The 19,094-nt window shown below is 32.8% G+C and overlaps 3 protein-coding genes across 3 annotated transcripts in view; 2 read left to right on the top strand and 1 right to left on the bottom strand.

Annotated features, from left to right (window-relative positions):
* Positions 1-19,094, bottom strand: part of LOC113496108 (general odorant-binding protein 72-like) — a 42,055-nt gene that overhangs the window by 11,415 nt on the left and 11,546 nt on the right. The window lies entirely within an intron of this gene.
* LOC113496111 (general odorant-binding protein 72-like) lies at positions 37-1,803 on the top strand. The gene is made up of 5 exons (XM_026875227.1): positions 37-99; positions 397-472; positions 766-854; positions 1,278-1,389; positions 1,715-1,803. The coding sequence occupies exons 1-5, from the start codon at positions 37-39 to the stop codon at positions 1,801-1,803; spliced, it is 429 nt and encodes a 142-aa protein (XP_026731028.1).
* On the top strand, positions 4,955-6,623 carry LOC113496110. The gene is made up of 4 exons (XM_026875226.1): positions 4,955-4,960; positions 5,290-5,463; positions 5,775-5,889; positions 6,197-6,623. Exons 1-4 carry the CDS (start codon positions 4,955-4,957, stop codon positions 6,313-6,315), a joined length of 414 nt encoding a protein of 137 aa, XP_026731027.1. The 3' UTR covers positions 6,316-6,623.

Raw genomic sequence — 19,094 nt, 5'->3', positions numbered from 1 at the left:
AAGTAAACAGTCCGATCGTGTTTTGTTTGTGTCGTGATGGATTCGAAGAGATTGTGGTTTTTTATCATCGCTATGTTTTTGACAAGTGGTAGTGATGCCGTAAGTATATTATGACAATTGAGTATACAATGTGTGAAAGAAATGCTCGATCATATTTTGAACGCCGATAGTGTTTTGTCTCGGAATCAATCTTATATCGTAATATTCTTGTTCATTACTATTGTAAAAAGTATTATTTCAGACAAATCTATTTATATTTTAGTATTTTCTTTAACACGATGTAAAATTAAGAATGTAGTTGATTTTTTCTGGATACGAGTAAAAATTATACTTTCGCTTGTAATTTCTTGCTATATGTTTTTCGGAATTAGAGACTGTTAAGTTAATAATTTGCAGATGTCAAGACAACAGCTTAAGAATTCAGGGAAAATGTTGAAGAAAAACTGCATGGGCAAGAATCAAGTGACCGAAGGTATGAAAAAAGATCTCAAGGGACAAAAGTTATGGTAAAAAAGAAACTCCCAATAGTGACATAGTTTTACCCGGAAAAATTAAAGTGGTGGTATGTTACAGCATGTGTTTCTGGCCATGGCTTCGTCAATTTTGAATTCGATTTGTTTTGGTTTAAAAGATAAATAATTCGGGAGTGTCTTTGTAAAAAATATCAACAACGTAACCTTTTCTTTAAAAATAAAAATCTGTAGTATTTGAAATAAAAAATTGAGAATAGAGTATTAATACCACAAAATCAACTTTAATTTACAGATCAGATTGGAAGTATAGACAAAGGAAAATTCATAGAAGATAAGAATGTAATGTGTTACATTGCTTGTATTTTTGAGATGACTAATGTTGTAAGTACCCATATGAACAAAATATATTTAAATAAAAAAAAATACCAATACGTCCCGTTTGGACACAGGGTAGTGCCCAGGCGGTGGCACAGGGGCCTTTGAATAATTATATCCCATTTTCGTAATATAATAAATATATAATATGTATAGTATAAACATAATCTAAAATATCCGAAGTTGTTCTATACAATCCAATATTTCTTAGAAATTTGCAAGATAGATATTTAGTCTGCTTTAGATATTAGCTGCCAATTGCCAAGCCTCTTTTAGTACCCAACAGCACAATACGAAATGACTGACTTTGACGTTTGTGTTAACGTCTTAAAATTCGAATTATGTTAACCGAATTCCGTTGCTGAATATACAGAGTGTTTGTTAAATGGAAAAGTAATTTTCTTACATTTTTTCATTCATAATTGACAGATAAAAAACAACAGACTGAACTACGATGCTTCGATGAAACAAATCGATCTGATGTATCCTCCTGACGTGAAGGAGTCTGCCAAAGCTGCGGTTAATAAGTGCAAAGATGTTCGTAAGTATCTAGAAGCTTTATTCTTCGAATCTATTTATCTGAAGAGAAAATAAAAATAAATATCGAGATACGGTACCTCGATGCTTACCTTTGGTCGTAAATGCATACGTCATCAATTTAAAAGTCAACAATTTTTTTTCTTTTGCCTATTGTAGAAAATCCTCTGTGTCGCTGGTCCGAATCGTCTTTAAAGGTTTTTTAATTCCTTATAATGATTTGTAATGAAAACATTTTCACGCAGAGGGCCCGTTTTTTTTCTGCAAGGATACAATCTTTAATCAAGAGCTTTAATAGACTAGTTTTAATATAAATTTATGATTTACAGAAAAGAAATACAAGGACATCTGCGAGGCTTCGTATTGGACCGCGAAGTGCATATACGAGTTTAAGCCGGAAGATTTTATATTTGCATAATTCTGGAATTAAAATTTTAATTAATATTTTTGTTTTATTTGTTAAAACCTGTCTGACCACAAAATGTTGGATAGTAAAATACTGATCATGTTTAATTTATTCAACTATTGAAAAATACTGAAAAAGGAAATTAGGAATACACTTTTGGAAATGTAAAAAGAAAAGAGTCTGATCTTAAATTAGATTTCAGCTCTCTAATTTATTGAAATTTCGAGCAGAATTGAAAAAAGACACTATTTACTATTATTTCAACTTTATTAACTATAAAATATCAAAACACGGACGACGACAAAACCTCGCTTTTATATACACTACCACCTGCATCTAGCTAAACAATAACAAAACCTGTGTCCACTAAGATTACCCGAGTGATAATAATAATGATATACATTCCTACAACAAAGCATAATTTTATGATCAAGGCCTGCATTCAAAAGATTCCGCAAGATTATCAGATAAAAATACGGTCCTAGCATAAAAATGTACAGTCATGTTTCGCATGTAAGGAAATAAATGCTAGGTGCGCCTCTATCATGTGTAATTAAGTACGGACAGTACTTGAGAATAACTAGCTATTATGTGTCGGTCTGCTTATTTACATGTTACATATCACAAGAATAATGGGGCTGTAAAAAATTACATTTGATGTAGAGCCCAGATTTTGGATTGTTCGGATAGCCGAGTGGTGAAGGTCACCGCGTTAAAGTATCTCTGCGCCACGAGTCGCAGGTTCGGACCCCGAGCATGACAATAATTTTTTTGATTTGTGAATGCTTGTTCTAAATTTGGTTGTCCTTGTATTAAGTACTCGGGAAAACACGGCGACACAAAATTACAATTTCTTAGTGCGGGAGTCAATTTTTTCTAATAGACATAATGTTTTATTTAGGTACCACGTTAGTCACGTTTAAGGTCTTTAGTTTGATTTGACTTTTGGTTACTTTAAGTAAATAAATAAATAAATGCGGACAACATCACATACATTGTTCTGAACCCAAAGTAAGTTGCTAAACAGACAGAAACAAATTTCGCTAGGATAAAAATAACACGTTAAATTTCATAACACCCTTCTGTATTGACTGCCCGGTAAAGGCAGATCTACTCGGACTACCTTACTTAATGAACTGACAATTTGTCAATAAAGTTTGTAAAGTTTATATCTGAAAAATAATCAGACCCACAAGAGACAAAAAAACGTAGTATTAATATTATGAAGATTATGTATTATTTGTTAAAACAAATCGAAATCTAATATCATCAAAACCTCGTAGATATTGATACAGAAAACATTTGAAACAAAGTTTTTCATAAGACTGTGACTCCATAAGGGCCTAAAATCTAGATGTAATAGATTTTTGCTACTTATGTAATATTTATAATTACTTTTATTTCTTTTTCATGGAAATAAACAGTTCTTTTTTTGAAGTAATTGTAGCACAAAACATCTTTTTTAATAACTGTATTGAAGACCGCATTTGCTATAAGCATAGCAGGAGCCACAGTGCATTGCATTAGACATGCAGAGTTATTTTAATTGTGTATTTTTTAAATGGAAATAACTCTCACTAAACACATTTTTTTTCGTGTCGCGGGGATTTCTCATGGACCCAAGGACATTCAGACTCAGAACAAATCGTTTTGGAATACAAAAACGCTAGTCCTACGTAGGGATCGAAATCGCGTCATGTCGTCACAGTGGGTTCGGCATGGTATATACTCGATTATCGGTGCATTGCTCTGAACACCCAACGAAACCAAACAAAAAATAGACATTAGGAAATTATTTGTTAACGATAACTTGAAAATGTCGATGAGATCTGGGGGCACGGTGGTGCCCCCGCCAGGACGAGCCAAGCGAAGCGCACGGGCACTACCTACCTTTTCTCGAAGCGCTTCGTCTTTTTTTCGACCCTCATAATTTGGGTTTGGATAATGCTAGATCAACAAAATTTTCGGGATACATTTTCAATAGTGGACTTATTGAATATATAAAGTTTTAATTACATAGCTTTTATACTTTAGATTTATTAATATCTAAAAAACGCTGATTTCGAGACTGAAATACGAGTATGTGGCTTGGCCGTTCGTAACAGTGAATTAATTTTTCACCTTACGCCTATGTGAATATAGCAAAATGGCCAAGCCACATATTTTGACTAAGGAGTAGAGTTTGTGAGGTTAGGCCTTATAGAGTTAGGGCGGGTAGTATTAGAAGCTTGGCTCTACATGAGATATCAGATCTCATGTAGACTTTTTGACAGTGAGAGTCATATGGGCTCGTCTTGGCAGCATTTTACATGAAAATGTTTTTGGTTGGATTTTATTTATCAAAAAGGCGACTCCAACTCCAACAAGGTCTCTTGACGTAGCCTGTAAAAGTAACCTGTATCGAGGTAGATACTAAAGTCAGAAACAAATTGTGGCTGTTCAATAGGGATGATGACTGGGTATGAAAAGAAAAAATCTCATTAGTCCCTCAGTTAGATAATTGAAAAGTATGAGACACGTATTTTTTCCTTTTTCAGAAAAACTAGAATTGACAAAGATTAACTGCTTTAAAGTTTAGGAGAGGGGGCTTGTGACGTAACGATATGGTAAAATTTATACTCAATCGTGACGTCACGCGTAAGTTTTATTCGCTGTAAATTGGTCAACTTGTGTTCGCGGGACAAATTAAAAAAAAAACGTATCCATTATTATACAAAAAACTACAAGACGGACTCTGCAAAAAAAAAATTGTCATCATTCCTATTTTATTCGGGTTTTCTATTTCGTATTTTTGACCATGGCCTTGCTTTACTCTATTTGATCATTAATTCGTAAAAAAACTCCCTAAAATCTTAAGAATTTAAGATGTCAATTTTCAGTGTCTAGGAAAATCTTAGCGGCGAATGATGGAATTAAATAGACATAATTCTCTGCATGTGAGATGTACATACATACTAAGGTGTTAAATATCTTAAATGACAAAATTGTCGCAATTATCTTTAATTTACGAGTATTTCATATAAATGTTGCAGTCGACACCTCAGACTCATATAAATGTAGAGTATTGGAGAAGTACCTTATACATTGTAAAGTGTCTGAATCAGGAATCATGTTCGGCCGCTGGTTACTTGTGTCTGCCACTGTGATATTGTGTTTGGGGAACATGGATGTAAGAATTAACTCTGTTTTATTGATGTAAAACATCGCCCTATTCATTTGACTCTATATATTGCTGATTAATGTTATCTAGTGATCTAATATATATATTCTTTTAACCTTCGTATTGATAAAGTTCACCGAGCTTTATTAGAATTATTTTTATCACTTTATTTCCATTCTTCTAGAAAAGAAATAATATCGAGTTAGGATAAATAAAGGATAAATAGGATAAATGAAGGTAAGGCCTTGATCCATTTTAGGCATTAAAACAAAATGTAAAAAAAAAAGTATTAAATCTTAACCTACTTGTAATTGTGTATTCTAAATATACATTTCTAGGCATTGTCCATCGAAGAGAAGTCTGGTTTAAAAGCAGCTCTACATCCATTTCTCGTTGAATGCGAAGAAAAGTTTGGAATGTCAGAAGAACAGTTTGAAGAAGAAAAGAATAAAGGTGTTGATGCCAACATTGATCCTTGTTTCATGAGCTGTTTCCTCAAAAACGCTGAATTTGTAAGTATTAAAAACTCTAAATTTCTAAAGAGAAGACTAAAAGCATAGTGGCGCCTATGAAAAAATCTTATCATCTTATGGGCGGCCTTGTTTTGGTGAAAATCGTACCGGCGCGGCGGGGAATCCTCATGGAAGCCCGCTCTCTTGGGGAAGGGAATGGGTAGTATTAGACTACTACTGAATACATCTGAACCGCCGTGCTACTTCATCCGCGTTTTTTATGTCGGTGTATGGCAATGCATTCCCTCCTGCCTATGAAAAACATAAGAACAAACAAACAAATCTTTTAGTTTCTGTTTCGTATATTCCAGTTTGATAGCAAAGGAATGCTTGACGTGGAGAAGACTACTGAATTCATGAAAGCAAATATCCAAAGTGAAGATGCTCTGCAGATTTTTGACCAAATTACCGAGGAATGTTCTAAAGGTAAGTTTATATGATTACTAGCTATTTATGATATACTTTGTTACATTTTGAAAGCACCTATACTAAACTCTAGAAATAGTTTATTGAACCCGTAAAATTTGGTGTTAACCCTGAAGCCTTATAAAACAATATAATATATTCGCTTTTACTGAACATTCAACTTATATGTAGGTATTCGGTGTCTGATTGGTATTCGGTAAGATTCTTAATTTCGGCCTTTATCTTTTCTGTGCAATAATAATTCGGAATTAGTCAATAACTTATTTCTGTAAAACATCCTTTTAAAAGTTTCTTCTTTGTGTTTCAGTGAACGATGAAGAGGTGAGTGACGGAGACGAAGGCTGTGATAGAGCCCAGTTACTGTTCAAGTGTATCGTCGAAGTGAAGAAAAAGGCAAGTGTATTCGAAACCAGACAAACTAGTTAGAACTTTAACAAAACTATAATATAGTATCTGTCACATTGTAGGTACACTGTATTTTAAACCTTGACAACATAGTAAGATTATTACAGTTGTGAAAGAAAGGAAACGCTTCATGTCGCTGTCTCGCCTTAACAGCTTCGATAGTTTTGTACGAGGTGCTTTTGGTGACTTTTTTGGAAGAAACTTGTTATTTTTTTATTACATATTATTTTATTTCTGTTTTTGACGCAATTTTTGTAATTTTATGGTGTAGTGTTTCATATACAAACTTAAATCAATAATAGTATCAGTAATGAAATAATTCGATACTTTAAAAAAATGTTTGTTTCTTACGTCCTGAATGTTTTTATTTTACTTTCAGAATAACCTAGAAAATTAAGTGCAGGAAAGAATCCCGAAAACCCAAAGGCAGGCTGAATTCCCGTTTTGTTTTACTGTGAAATATATTTTGTAAAATATTTTAAGTTTTTAATTCGTACCCAAAGGGCCAAAACGGATCCCCATTATTAAAAGTTCTGTTGTCGGTTCGTCTTCTCCTCCGTCTATCACCATGCTCCAGATTAAAAATCCGTAATAGCTAGAAAATGGAAATCACAGTTCTATTGCCATTTTTATAACAAAAATACATATCGTCGGAAAGGAACGATAGGTACCGTCAAAAATTTTATGGATAACATTTTTTTTTTATTTCTTTTTCTTTATGTCTGATTGTTGCGAGTCTATCTCGCCCTTAACACATTTTATGAAATGTCTTTAAAATAACGTCTTGAAATTAAAAACCTGAAAGCGAAAATAAGATACTTAATTGATGTCCTTTTGTTTATTGTGTTGGTTTCTATTAAATTTGACAACATTCACTTGGAAGCAGTCTTCTATGAATGAAGTAGGTACAGTGACAACTTAAAAAAAACACTACTTCCAGTAACATCGAAATAGTACACGTGTCTATAAAAATAAATACAGAGTCACGTTTTCATTTGTAATGCGCTAATGCTGCGTGCAACGGACAACTTGTAATTAATGCGATGTCGGTCTATGAGCGTGACAGCGCGTGACGTCAATACATTATTTAACAAGCATCAAGATTAATCTATAAGGAAGCCTATGACAATATAATGTGGGTTGGCTAATGATGCAAATGAGGTTAAGATGCGTTTAACACGATAATTGCTTTATTTACTTGACCTGCTTCGATGTGATGTTAACTTGATTTATTTAGAGCAAAGGTCTTGTATATTACGAGTCTTCGTTAAAACCAGTGATGTAACTAAAATATATTTATTTTTTCTTAAGAAAATAAAGCATTTGTTATAGAGATTTTTTTAGTCCTTCAATTAGCGAATTAATAATAATTTCTTTATTGCCAGAAAGACGTTTATACATAATGGACTAGGTAATTTACGTCTTGAAATGATGTATAGCATCCAGATATTTAAATTCATTTAATGATCTGTTTTACAAGTACTTGGTCTTAAAAAACAAGAAAATACTATAGAACTAACTTGACTCACGTACCTAAATTTTTAAGTAGCAAATGTAAAGCAAAAGTTTTTTTATAAGTTACAACACTGACCATACCCAATTTAACGTAGTATTCATATTATTGTTTAAAATAACACGCGATGTTTCAATAACAGATTGAATGACACTGAAATTTACAGGAAAAAATTGTCACGTATTGGCATTGAAAATTGACATGATCATTTTATTCCCGAGAACTATATTAGCATGACCATTTACATTACACTTAATACCATATTATAAAACTTAATTGTTTGTTTGCTTGTGAGTTTTTTCTAACGTGTTTTATTAGAACCAGTATTTAGAAAAAACAAGAATTGTCGAGGGAGTTGTAATACAATACATTGCGCTGCCGAGAAGCTAGGACACTATAGGTGGTCGGACAAAAAAGCAATGTAACGCAATTCGTACAAAATTCTCGCATCATTTAAATAAGTTAGTTTTTCGAATTAAAAAAATTATTTTTATTAAGTAATGAATCTACGTATCACGAAAGTTATGACGACTCTTACCGACATATAGGAGCAGGAATAGTTCGGACGAACCCGCGGGTCTCAGTTAGTCTCTTAAAAAGCAAGCTATTGTGTACTGTATACAGGATGTGGCAAATAATCGCAGCGTATTGTATTGGAGCATGATATTATCATGTTTGTTGTATTGACAACTGGGGATCCATTGTGAAACAAAACGATGATAGTACTAGCTTATGTATTTCCCAATGCTGGGAAACCGTCTTTATAAAGCAGGTTTAAAAAAAGTTAACCAAGCTTACTTCCTTTCGTTTCCTGACGTTATTTTTCTCTTCTGTCGGATGGTTTTGGATGATCGAAAGAAAACCCAAATATTAATACAATGTATAATTTATACTTCGAATGAAAAGGCTTACACTATTCTCTTTAGATTCTTGGATATTATAAATTAGCTTTTCGGCCTGCATCGAAAATCTACTGGTGTAAAGGATGCTGCAAATCATTCGATTGACAGTTAAACTTTATCTTGATGACTTATGACTGCAATAGGCAATTATCCTATAGTCAAGAGCCATTTCCACAGGTTTAAGCGTCAACAAAAAACTTTTAAATATATCGAAATAGTCTAAAAACGAACATAAAATTTTAGATAGGCATATGTACCATGTATGTATATAAGGCGGTTTGTTACTGCTTCCTCTCTCCTAAGATATTGCTGTGCCGAACAGGGTCCATAATGGTTCTGTATTATTTAAGACCTTGATGTCCATTATGGAACGCAATAAATAATTGAGTATTGAGTATCCATTTTCTATCAGTGGTAACGGCTGTCACAAGTCATTTGACGATTGGACTTATGATGGTAATTGTTGGTTATATGGAGACTTTTGTTAATTAACAAGATCCAAATCTCTGCAATATGCTTTAAAGATTAAATATACTCATTAACCAGTGTGGCATGTGTCGTATACTGTACTGTATAGATCTTAGTTATCTGAATAAACAATAATAAAAAAATACATACGAAATCGCTTCTTACATTTTAGATCGAACTTGACACTTCACAATGTGCAGTTTTGTTATTTGCGTGAATGATATATTAAAGTGGTAATTATATATTTAAGTATTATAATTACATAACAGCTTACTCTTCCCCCTGTGTTTGTATATAATATAGGAAGCCGATGGTTTACTGCAAGTCAACTTTTTAACTTAATACTAGAAAGTTTGAGGTCAGTTCGAAGTTTCATAAAAATGTGGAATCTAAATGTGTTAAACTTTGCTTTGCTCGTAATGTGTGCGAGAAATGTTTTAGTAAGTATTGTGTCGTTTCTTTGTTTTGGTCTTAAATTATTTTGTTTCCATATTGTTTTATGTAAATAAGCCTCATGTCAATAAAACGTTAACTTGGAAAACAATAAGTATTTAAAAATTAGTTTTAAACATTAATATAAAAAAGATGTTATGCTTGTGAACATATTTACAAATTATTTACCTAAACTATAAAATTAAAATTCATATTTATTTTCCAGTGCATCAGTGACAGTGAAAGAGACAAGATGCTTGAAGTATTAGGGCCTGTTGCCAAGGAGTGTTTAGAAGCTTGTGGTATAGAAGAATTTGATCCTAAGGAAAAACCGAATAATCCATGCTTGAATAAATGCTTTATGACAAAACTTAAAATTGTAAGTCAAAATACATTAAAAATTTTCAAATAAACAAAGTGTTGCTTGTGGTGACAGAACGAGTTTAACGATACAACAATATTGGTTTAGGTATTTTGAAGTGATTGTGAGATACATACATAGACAAAGCCGAAATCTGAAAACATTTACTTCGGCTAAATGGCAGTTAAAGTAATGTAGCCGCTTTATTGTATGTGTTATGGATTTCTGAATCAGAAGTTTTAATGGAAGACAAATCACCACACTCGGTGTGTGTTGCGGCCATCTTGCTTCCACAACAATAACAGCAGCTTACATTAAGAAATGTTGGTAAACCACCTAGATAGAAGCAAGATTAGTAACCCTGATCAGTGAATTGGGGCACCAAGATTGACATTGTTGTATTGAATGATATTACTATGATTTTTAATACAAGTCTCCGAAAATTTTAAGCGACCTCAAAAAAGGAGGTTCTCAGTTTGATTGTTGTTAGATGTTAAAAAGAAAACGGTTTTTGTGTTTGGAGTAGAGTTTTGTTAGATAATTCATTGAAGCAATTTTGATTACCATTATACACCGTGATTTTTAGTCGTCTTACAAAAGCAGCCCAGTTCATGTATCCAATGACTAGAACACGTTCATGATAAAAAAATAGGTATTTATGAGATTTAAAAAAAAATTAAATGCAATTTTTATTAAATATTATGATGCAATTCGAAGTTTTTTAGAAACACAGCTCTTTTGCGACCGCGGTCCGAGCCTTGTAACAATGGTGAGGGGCGCGGGCGGCGGCGTTTTTATCATTTTTAAGAGTATATTTCAGATTTCTCTTGTTTCTTCGTACTTATTATCTTAGTTGATGATAAAAAAAAATCGCGCCTAGGGGTATTTTACGTCGGATACATGAACTGGTCTGCTTTTGTAAGACGACTAAAAAATCACCGTGTATAATGCCTCCACAAATCACATGTTTACTTGACAAATCTTTGAAACAAGTGTTTGACTAAACATTATTATTAACCGAATTGATAATTCATTTGTACAGATAGATGACAAAGGGATGGTAGATCCAGAAGTGGTTCGTCAGAATTTCAAGGACTTCGTGGAAGATGAAGACGAGGCTAAGAAGTTGATAGCTATATTTGATAAATGCTTTGAAGGTAAGATAAAATTCTCCTCTCTCAATTATTAAGTTTTTTACCTTTGAATTATCGTGATTCTTATCCAACGAACTTGGCACATAAGCGGTGTCAATAAATTATGAAAGCCATCCAGATTTTGCAAATTTCATAAGTGGCAATTTTAATAACAGATACATAAGTCTTTTTATCTGTACTTGTCTCAAACATTTGCGGAGTCTGGCTGATCTGACCTTGCAATTTCCTTGCAGCACGTGATGTAGCACGTAGCCTAAAGCCAATGATAATAAATTCGAATTAGAAAAAATAAAGCCAATGACAATTGTTACATATATTTTCATTATTTTTACAGAGAAAATTGACAATACAACCGAAGGTGCGGAGGCAGATGAAAAGCGTATTCAGAGTGTCATTGAATGTTTTCACGGCGTTCACGGAGTTAGTATGAATTTATATATTAAGTTAATTATTTAAATATTAAACAACATGTTAATTCACAACAACGACTGGCATCTAGGTCTAGTGATTTGTAGGCTTTACTGCGATACCGGAAGTGAAGACCACCCAGTACAAATGTCTGTCTAATGAAGACGATCTATTGTTTTGTGTCCGATTATTATTCATAATGCACTTACACTCACAATAATTGTAATTAAATTTATCAGTTGTCTAGTACTTATAATCTGCTGATAAATTCAGAAGTGAATTTATAACTTGCTTTGCTTAGTTTGCAGTTTTTTGTGTGAAAGTTGTGGAAAACATTGAAACAAGGCAAGATATCATAATATATTCCAATCTATTTCCATTCTTATGTTACTTAGTCACGTTAAATAACCGATTGCGATTTTTTTTGTATAAAATTAACCATGAAACTTTTTTCCTTGGAGGAAGCCTTTTTTTAACAGTGTAGAGGGACATTAATATCGGCTGGATATATTTAAAGATACTGCCAGGAAACAATTTTTGTCAAGAAGTCATAGGACTTTGTTTAGTTTTTGCTAAACTCGTTATAACTAATGAATAGATTGCCATTAACATTTTTTTCTTTTATTTCAGTAAACCCTGAACGTGGCGTCGAGTCCTACACTACTTCTCGTTAAACTATAAATTTGAAGATAATAATATAATAAATTGTGTTGTGTTCAATTTTTTGTTTTATTTTTTAAACACAATATACTTACAAAAGTAACTCGTTTTCACTTTGTCTTTACTTGTATTTTAATGTACCTATTATCAATATCATAAACATGGGAAGTAACAAAAGAAAAACAAACATAGAATTTTATAGTTAAAAAAAATATTTCGTAACTGACAACCTTTATCAATATATTTTTCACAAAGACAGGAAGGCGCAGACCAAGCGTTCGTGGATCACACAAACACTTGTCTGCACTGTGAGTTTGGCCACACAAATATTGTTAATGTGGTGTACAAATATCCGCTTTGATATTAGAAATACACTGGAAATCATAAAGAAAATTCAAAACACGTTTTTCTGACACACATTTTCATTACCCGTATTGGGGTAATACAGTATTACCATAGTAAATCTGTAGCAAGAAAGAATCTGTAAATAATTATTATGTATTGATGATGCCCAATGCAGATGGGAAGGAACTTTGCTAAAATTTCTTGATTCAGAGGTCAGTATTTCTTAACTTAAAAACTCCTTGCTGCTTTTGACTGGCCATTTAAAAGGCCTCTTCAAAAACATAATAATTGCATAATTATATACTTATTTTAGCTACCAATATAATTAATTAAGTGTATGTATTAGTCTCTCGTGCACTTTGAACTAGAACCTTTATTCCTCTCATTTCATACGTCTCATGTATGAAAATTATGTTACGTTTATGATCTCTCTTTAGGTTAGAATTTGTGGAAATCCGAGTCATACAAAAAAATGAAATAATTAGATCATTCGATACTTCCCCTATTTCCTTGTGCCTAGCTTTTCTCTCAAGCTATATTGTATATCATACATACCTATAGCTAGAAAAGATTTAAAAAAAGTAATCTAATTTTATTGTTTAACAAATTTTCCATCGGTATGTCGTACATATTCCTGTATGTAATAATAAAATAGTAGTTTAAAAAAAATATTAAAAAATCACGAAAACTTTTTTTCAATCTGACAACATACTGAAAGCCAAAGTAAAAAATAAAAAAAAGAGATGAACAAAAAAGAGAAAAGAAACATCTGAGAAAATGCTTAAAAAATATTTATGTCAACAAATTACACTAATTGCCTTTAGGTTTTGTGCATTAAGCATGCAGGAAGACTCCACATGTCCGACGATGACAGCCTCTCTGCGACCTCATCCATACCCCTTATACAGGTGCCTAGACATTTCTTGTCGGATATAAGGTCCTCTAATACCAAAGGCCGAACCCTAGAGTGCATATCACTAATGACCTGACCTTGAAATGGCACTTGGGAATTTCCATCAGACCCAGAGTTCTGTGTTAATACTGTTTCATAATCATACATTGAGAGTCTATTGTGTTTTTCTATATTGTAGCAAGAGGAAGTAGCAAATGATCGCACAATGGTCATTGCCATGTTTATTTTATTATGATTTAGGGATCCATGTGAATGAACGAAGGAAAAAAAAATTTCGTTTTCAACGACCTTTGTTGAATATTTTTTACCACATAACGTTAGATACCAGCCATCTATAATTTTACCGCTGATAAAGTCGCTGAAAAAATAGTATGTTACAATTTTATCGATACAATTTTATTGTCCTTAGTTTATTCAATCTTTTTTATTGGATTCAGGGGAGTACTGTATTTGTTTTAATTTACTTATGTCAATGTCCAACGTACAAATGTCCCATTTATCCATGTTACATTCCGGTCCCAATAACCACAGAGATTCTCACACTTTTCAGTTCCTTAAGATTTAGATTGTACAAAAATACCTACGAAATCATTGCACCGAGTTCTGTTTCTAACTTGACATATTTTAAGATGTCAATTGGTGTGATAATCGCACTTTAAAATAACTACGGTGCCTATATATAATATATTTTCCTTTCTGTCCTGTATTTAAAATAAATACAATTTAATATAAATAGGAGTTGTAATTCTCGCAGAGTGATTTTAAACATATTACAAAATGCGTAAAATGAATGTCGTGTTGCTACAATCTGCGCTAGTGGCAATATTCGTTTCGAGTGTCCAAGTAAGTGATTTTGTTAAAAAGTACCAAGAATTACAATGTTTTCTATCACCTTTAGTACTAACTACAGTCTCAAAATATATTTAAAACTATATTTTGGATGACAAGATGTTGGTTATAGTTGAACAAAACATCACCTTACAGTATTGGAATAAAAAGTGGCCTTTGTGCTAATCCCAAGTATGAGCTAATTTTACACCAATTTCCTTCACATGAATACTTCGCTTCGAAATTATTAAAATTTCTCCTTTACAATAATAAAGTGATATGAAACGATATTCTTAAATTAAAGTCCTTAGTAGAAATTTTATATTTGTTCTTCAATTTCAGTGCCTGAGTGAAAACGATGAAACCGCTATTTTAAAATCAATGCGCTCAATAATCGACAAATGCTTAGAGCCTTGTGGTGTCAGAGATAGTAAAGTTGAAGATGAGGATATCGACCCATGCTTGAAGAACTGCTTCGTAAAGACATTGGATTTGGTAAGTATAACCTAAAAACGGAATAGTAATAGAAAAATTGGCAGTAACAATATCGTTCTCTAACCCTCTGAGTCTTTTGCAAAGCTAACAGGTATCCTTAAAAAGCCTTGGTCTAAAAATTGCCCAGACTTTTGAAATAATCTTTTGCTTTCAGATTAATGATGAAGGCCAGTTAAATCAAGATGTGCTTAAGGTTATGTTCAAGGATTACGTCGAAAATGAAGATGAGGGAAAGCAGAAGCGAAAAACCTTCGAAGACTGCTACATCGGTATGTTTAAATAAAATAAAACATACGAATTTTTGTTTTTTTAGAAGCTGCTATAAATTTTTGAGAGGACTGAAGTCATATTAAAAAAAATGTGTTATAAATCTTTTCTGTCTACCTATTTAACTCTCCACACCCTACTTGTGAAGGACTACTATTTGAAAACTCCTTCTATCATGCAGTCTCCCAAATTCAAACTTCAGTGTAGCGTACTTATTTTAGAGTACTTTTTCTTTACCCGAATATGTGTGTTATTAAATAAGTCTAAAAAAACATTTTTCTACAGATCAAAATAGTGGTGTGGCTGATGACGCGGATGCTGAGTCTAAAAGAATGGATATAGTCTTCGATTGTCTGGACTCCACATTAGACGAAGTAAGTCTACAACATATTTATTGTTGTTTTAATGAATGTATTACAAAGGTGTAGTGTACAAGTCATTCTAAATAGCCTTCTACTCTTACGGTGCTGAGTTGAGGTTGATTTCGAGTTCCATAAGATTAAGCTAATCTATTCGTATGAAATTAAAATTTTCATAAACTTAATTGAAAACTACAAAGCAATTAAAGTGATTCTCAAAACTTATGTTTTATTATTTACTTCTTTTTTGTTTTTCAGTAATTCAGCCATCAGAACCGAGCTTACCGGATTTGTAAAATACAAAGTGAATAAATATTTATGCTAATGCGTATCTTTTATTTACTAAAACGAATATCCCTGAATTAAATGTTTGTTTGGAGTGGTCGAACCAAAGTTGTCTAGATGAGGACAGATATTAACTTTGGACACAAACTATACTAAGTAACCCAAACTAAGAAGGAGTGAGCTTCGCTATTCCTGGAATACTTTGATGGCTCATAGAAGTCTCAGCTCTTCACATAATAATCATACTGACAGTACTTATTAACACACAGTGGTGGCATTGCCCTTTTATGTATGTTACGTTAGGAGCTTTGATTCCTCTGCAAACGAAGTCTCAATGTGTCTGTTAATCTAAGGTACTATTGATAAATGGTGAAGGAAAATATCGGGATCAAGCCTGGCAACCAAATATTGGAAACTGAAATTCACATGAACAACTCACAGTGGGCGAGCGAAGGGTTCAAAACACAAAACTTCGTGGGAATAAGCCTGTGTTCAACAGTTTGTCGTCTATCTAGTCTAAGCTGGAATTATTAAACTCCTCATCATTGATTAAATTTACATGGTAGGTATGGTATGGTAGATGGTAAACAAGTGCCTTGCGGACTACCTGCACAGATGTTGCTCCTTCAGAATCTAGTCCAGAAAAAGGTTTTCTGTAAAAGATCTCTTTTAGCGATAAGACCGCTCATTGTAGCACCATGTATATTCATTTGTCCCGTACTTACGTGGTGTCCAATAAAGAATATTCTATCTATTTATCTAGTTTTTACAATAACAAGTTCACTAAGAGGCTAAGTGCAGTCTGCTATAAGACAGGTAGACGGTCTATAGAGGATTTGCAAAACACTTAAACTCAAGGTATTTTCTATTGTTGAAGACTACAATAATCTGGATAACTATCCTATTCTTTAAACTATCCAGATTTTATAACTCAAAGGAACTAATAATATCTCCATCTATTTTGCAATATATTTGATGTCTCTATTTGACATTGAACGTTTCTAAACCTTTAATTAGTCAATAGTATTTGCCCAAAACCTCGTAGTACTTTATTCATCCGAAATCACGATAAAAACCTTTAAAAATGTTTTACAGACTAATACCAGATTCATAAAATTATTTTTTAAATACATTTTTTATTCGATGACTTAATGCTTCACCAAAACCGCATCACAATCGGGTTTACCCATTTTAGCTGCAGCTGTTTCACAGCTCGACATAGACACAACGGCCAAAAATTCAACACTCCTCTTTTTATGTATGTCGAAGCTAAAAGCGGATTCATTTTTGAACTTTTCAAAATGAAGGATGTTCTCAATTTGGCCGTTTTTTCATGTACGAGTTTTACGTACAGCTATTACTCCGAGATTTCTGATCCAATTCACTGATCTACATCAATTAGTACCTAGCTGAAATAATAATATCATTATTGTTCGCTTTTAAGTGCTGACATTTTTGTATGTCCTATAATTTTCTCTTGTAATTTTTTTGTTGGGAACTTGACACATTACCTATTAAAAATAGTAGTTGCCACACGTGCTCAAATTACTAAATAGCTCAATAAACACCCCCACTTCAGTATATAGTAGGAACATATAATAAAAGGACAGTATTCAGACAAATTATTCCAAACAGTTCGAAATGGTTGGGTTCAATGTTGTATTCCTGCATTTTGCAGTTGTTGCTACTTTTTTTTTGAGTGTTTCGGTACGCGTTTATGTAACGCATATAATATTTTATAATCATATCTGAACTACAGTGTTTTGTTTTCTATGCATTAATTTGCAATAAGAAACTTCTATAATTTTATGGTTTACACCAAACAATTTACCCAGTTTGATTCTAAAATGAAAGCTATTTTGGTGAACAATCGTGATTCCTATAGCACGAATCAATTATTGTATGACATAAAAATGATCATTGTATAGGATTATAAATTTGGTTGCCATTTTCAGAGTATTACTCAAGATGATGTAATGGCTATGAGAGAAACCACAGAACCTATAAGAGAAAAATGTCTTGAAGAATGCGGGTTAAAGACAGTTGAAGTGGTAAAAGGTGACATAGACCCGTGTTTGAAGAAGTGTGTTGTTAAAAAATTAAAAGTAGTAAGTCTACATTCATTTTTCATCAGTTGTAGACAAGGGGGCTCAGTCTGTAGAAATTTAATCATAATAAATTATTAAACACTTTAAACGACCAAGATACGTCCGCTCATGATTAAGGACTCTAGTTGGGACCAAAACTTGTCGGGCACCCCCGATAAATACGCGTGAGTGAACCGTTACAATCATTTAATATGAATCAGTCTCACGATAGTTATTATAAAAAAAGATATAAGACACGTCACGAAAAAGTAATCGTGGCAGCAAGACGCCGCTCTACGCAGTGTACTTTCTCTCTCCCACATCTACAATAACATGGATTAAAACTCTATGTTACTTCAAATTCAGTCTCTCCAGTTATGTATAAGGTGCTACCTATTTGATAATATCTCTATCTCATTCACAGCTTGATGAAAACGGCCAGTTAGATCGAAAGGTGTTACACGAGCTGTTTGTGGCACACATCAAAAATGAAGTTGAATCGGAATATAGACGAAAACGATTTGAACAATGCTATGACGGTATTTATTTCATTATATTTCCAAAACTGGCTTTTTTCCTCTTCTAAAGATTAATCCATAATTGTGAAATACACTTAAATTTTGTTCTCATGACGGGTTGAAATGCACTGAATCATAGTATTCCATAGTTCGTCGCTTTCATTTATCATAATAGCTCGTACTTGTGCTATTTCCATATTTAACCTTAGCTATCTGGGACCATCTACGTCTGTTCATGCATAGAGCAGACTGGCCCATCGCATTTCTTCCTTAATTAAATATGACCTCTCCACAGAGGGAAACAACAATGTGTCCGAAGATTCTGAAGCCGAGACAAAACGAGTTGACATTCTGTGCAAATGCTTGAATGTGATTATGTAAATCAAGTACGTAAGTGTATTTTTTAGCACAAAATTAATATTAGTTTAGTTTACAGAGCAAATTTTATATTATAAAAGTGCTGCGATGGGCACGGGTTTTCAAAATGAAAAAATGACCTTCCTCATTCCTGGCATTTGGAAAGCGAATGAACTTCTGAACAAATTTTCAGCTTTTTCTTTTTCTTTTTTCGTTATTCTGCAATTTACCAGATTTTTTATATTTCAGTTATGATGAGACGGGAAAATTGCGTATATAAGTAATGATAATAATCAGACCGTGAAAATAAATAAACTATTTTTTTTCCGTATGTTTTGTTATTTTTAAACATATTTTTCTGTCAAGCATTTTCCTTTGCCATATGGTGATAATACACTATTAAATGGTAAATCTGTAGCAAGAAAGAATCTATAAAGAATTGTTATGT

Source organism: Trichoplusia ni, chromosome 7, assembly GCF_003590095.1.
Source record: "Trichoplusia ni isolate ovarian cell line Hi5 chromosome 7, tn1, whole genome shotgun sequence".
NCBI lineage: Eukaryota > Metazoa > Arthropoda > Insecta > Lepidoptera > Noctuidae > Trichoplusia > Trichoplusia ni.
The sequence above is the reverse complement of the archived record's forward strand: the minus strand, read 5'-3'. Positions and strand labels throughout refer to the sequence as shown.

Excerpts from the sequence above, each read along its gene's own strand:
- LOC113496110 (XM_026875226.1), top strand. Across the intron at positions 5,464-5,774 it reads TCCTCAAAAACGCTGAATTT|TTTGATAGCAAAGGAATGCT; the intron begins GTAAGTATTAAA and ends CGTATATTCCAG. Across the intron at positions 5,890-6,196 it reads TACCGAGGAATGTTCTAAAG|TGAACGATGAAGAGGTGAGT; the intron begins GTAAGTTTATAT and ends TTTGTGTTTCAG.
- LOC113496111 (XM_026875227.1), top strand. The coding sequence starts at position 37 with ATGGATTCGAAGAGATTGTGGTTTTTTATCATCGCTATGTTTTTGACA. Across the intron at positions 473-765 it reads CAAGAATCAAGTGACCGAAG|ATCAGATTGGAAGTATAGAC; the intron begins GTATGAAAAAAG and ends TTTAATTTACAG. Across the intron at positions 855-1,277 it reads TTTTTGAGATGACTAATGTT|ATAAAAAACAACAGACTGAA; the intron begins GTAAGTACCCAT and ends CATAATTGACAG.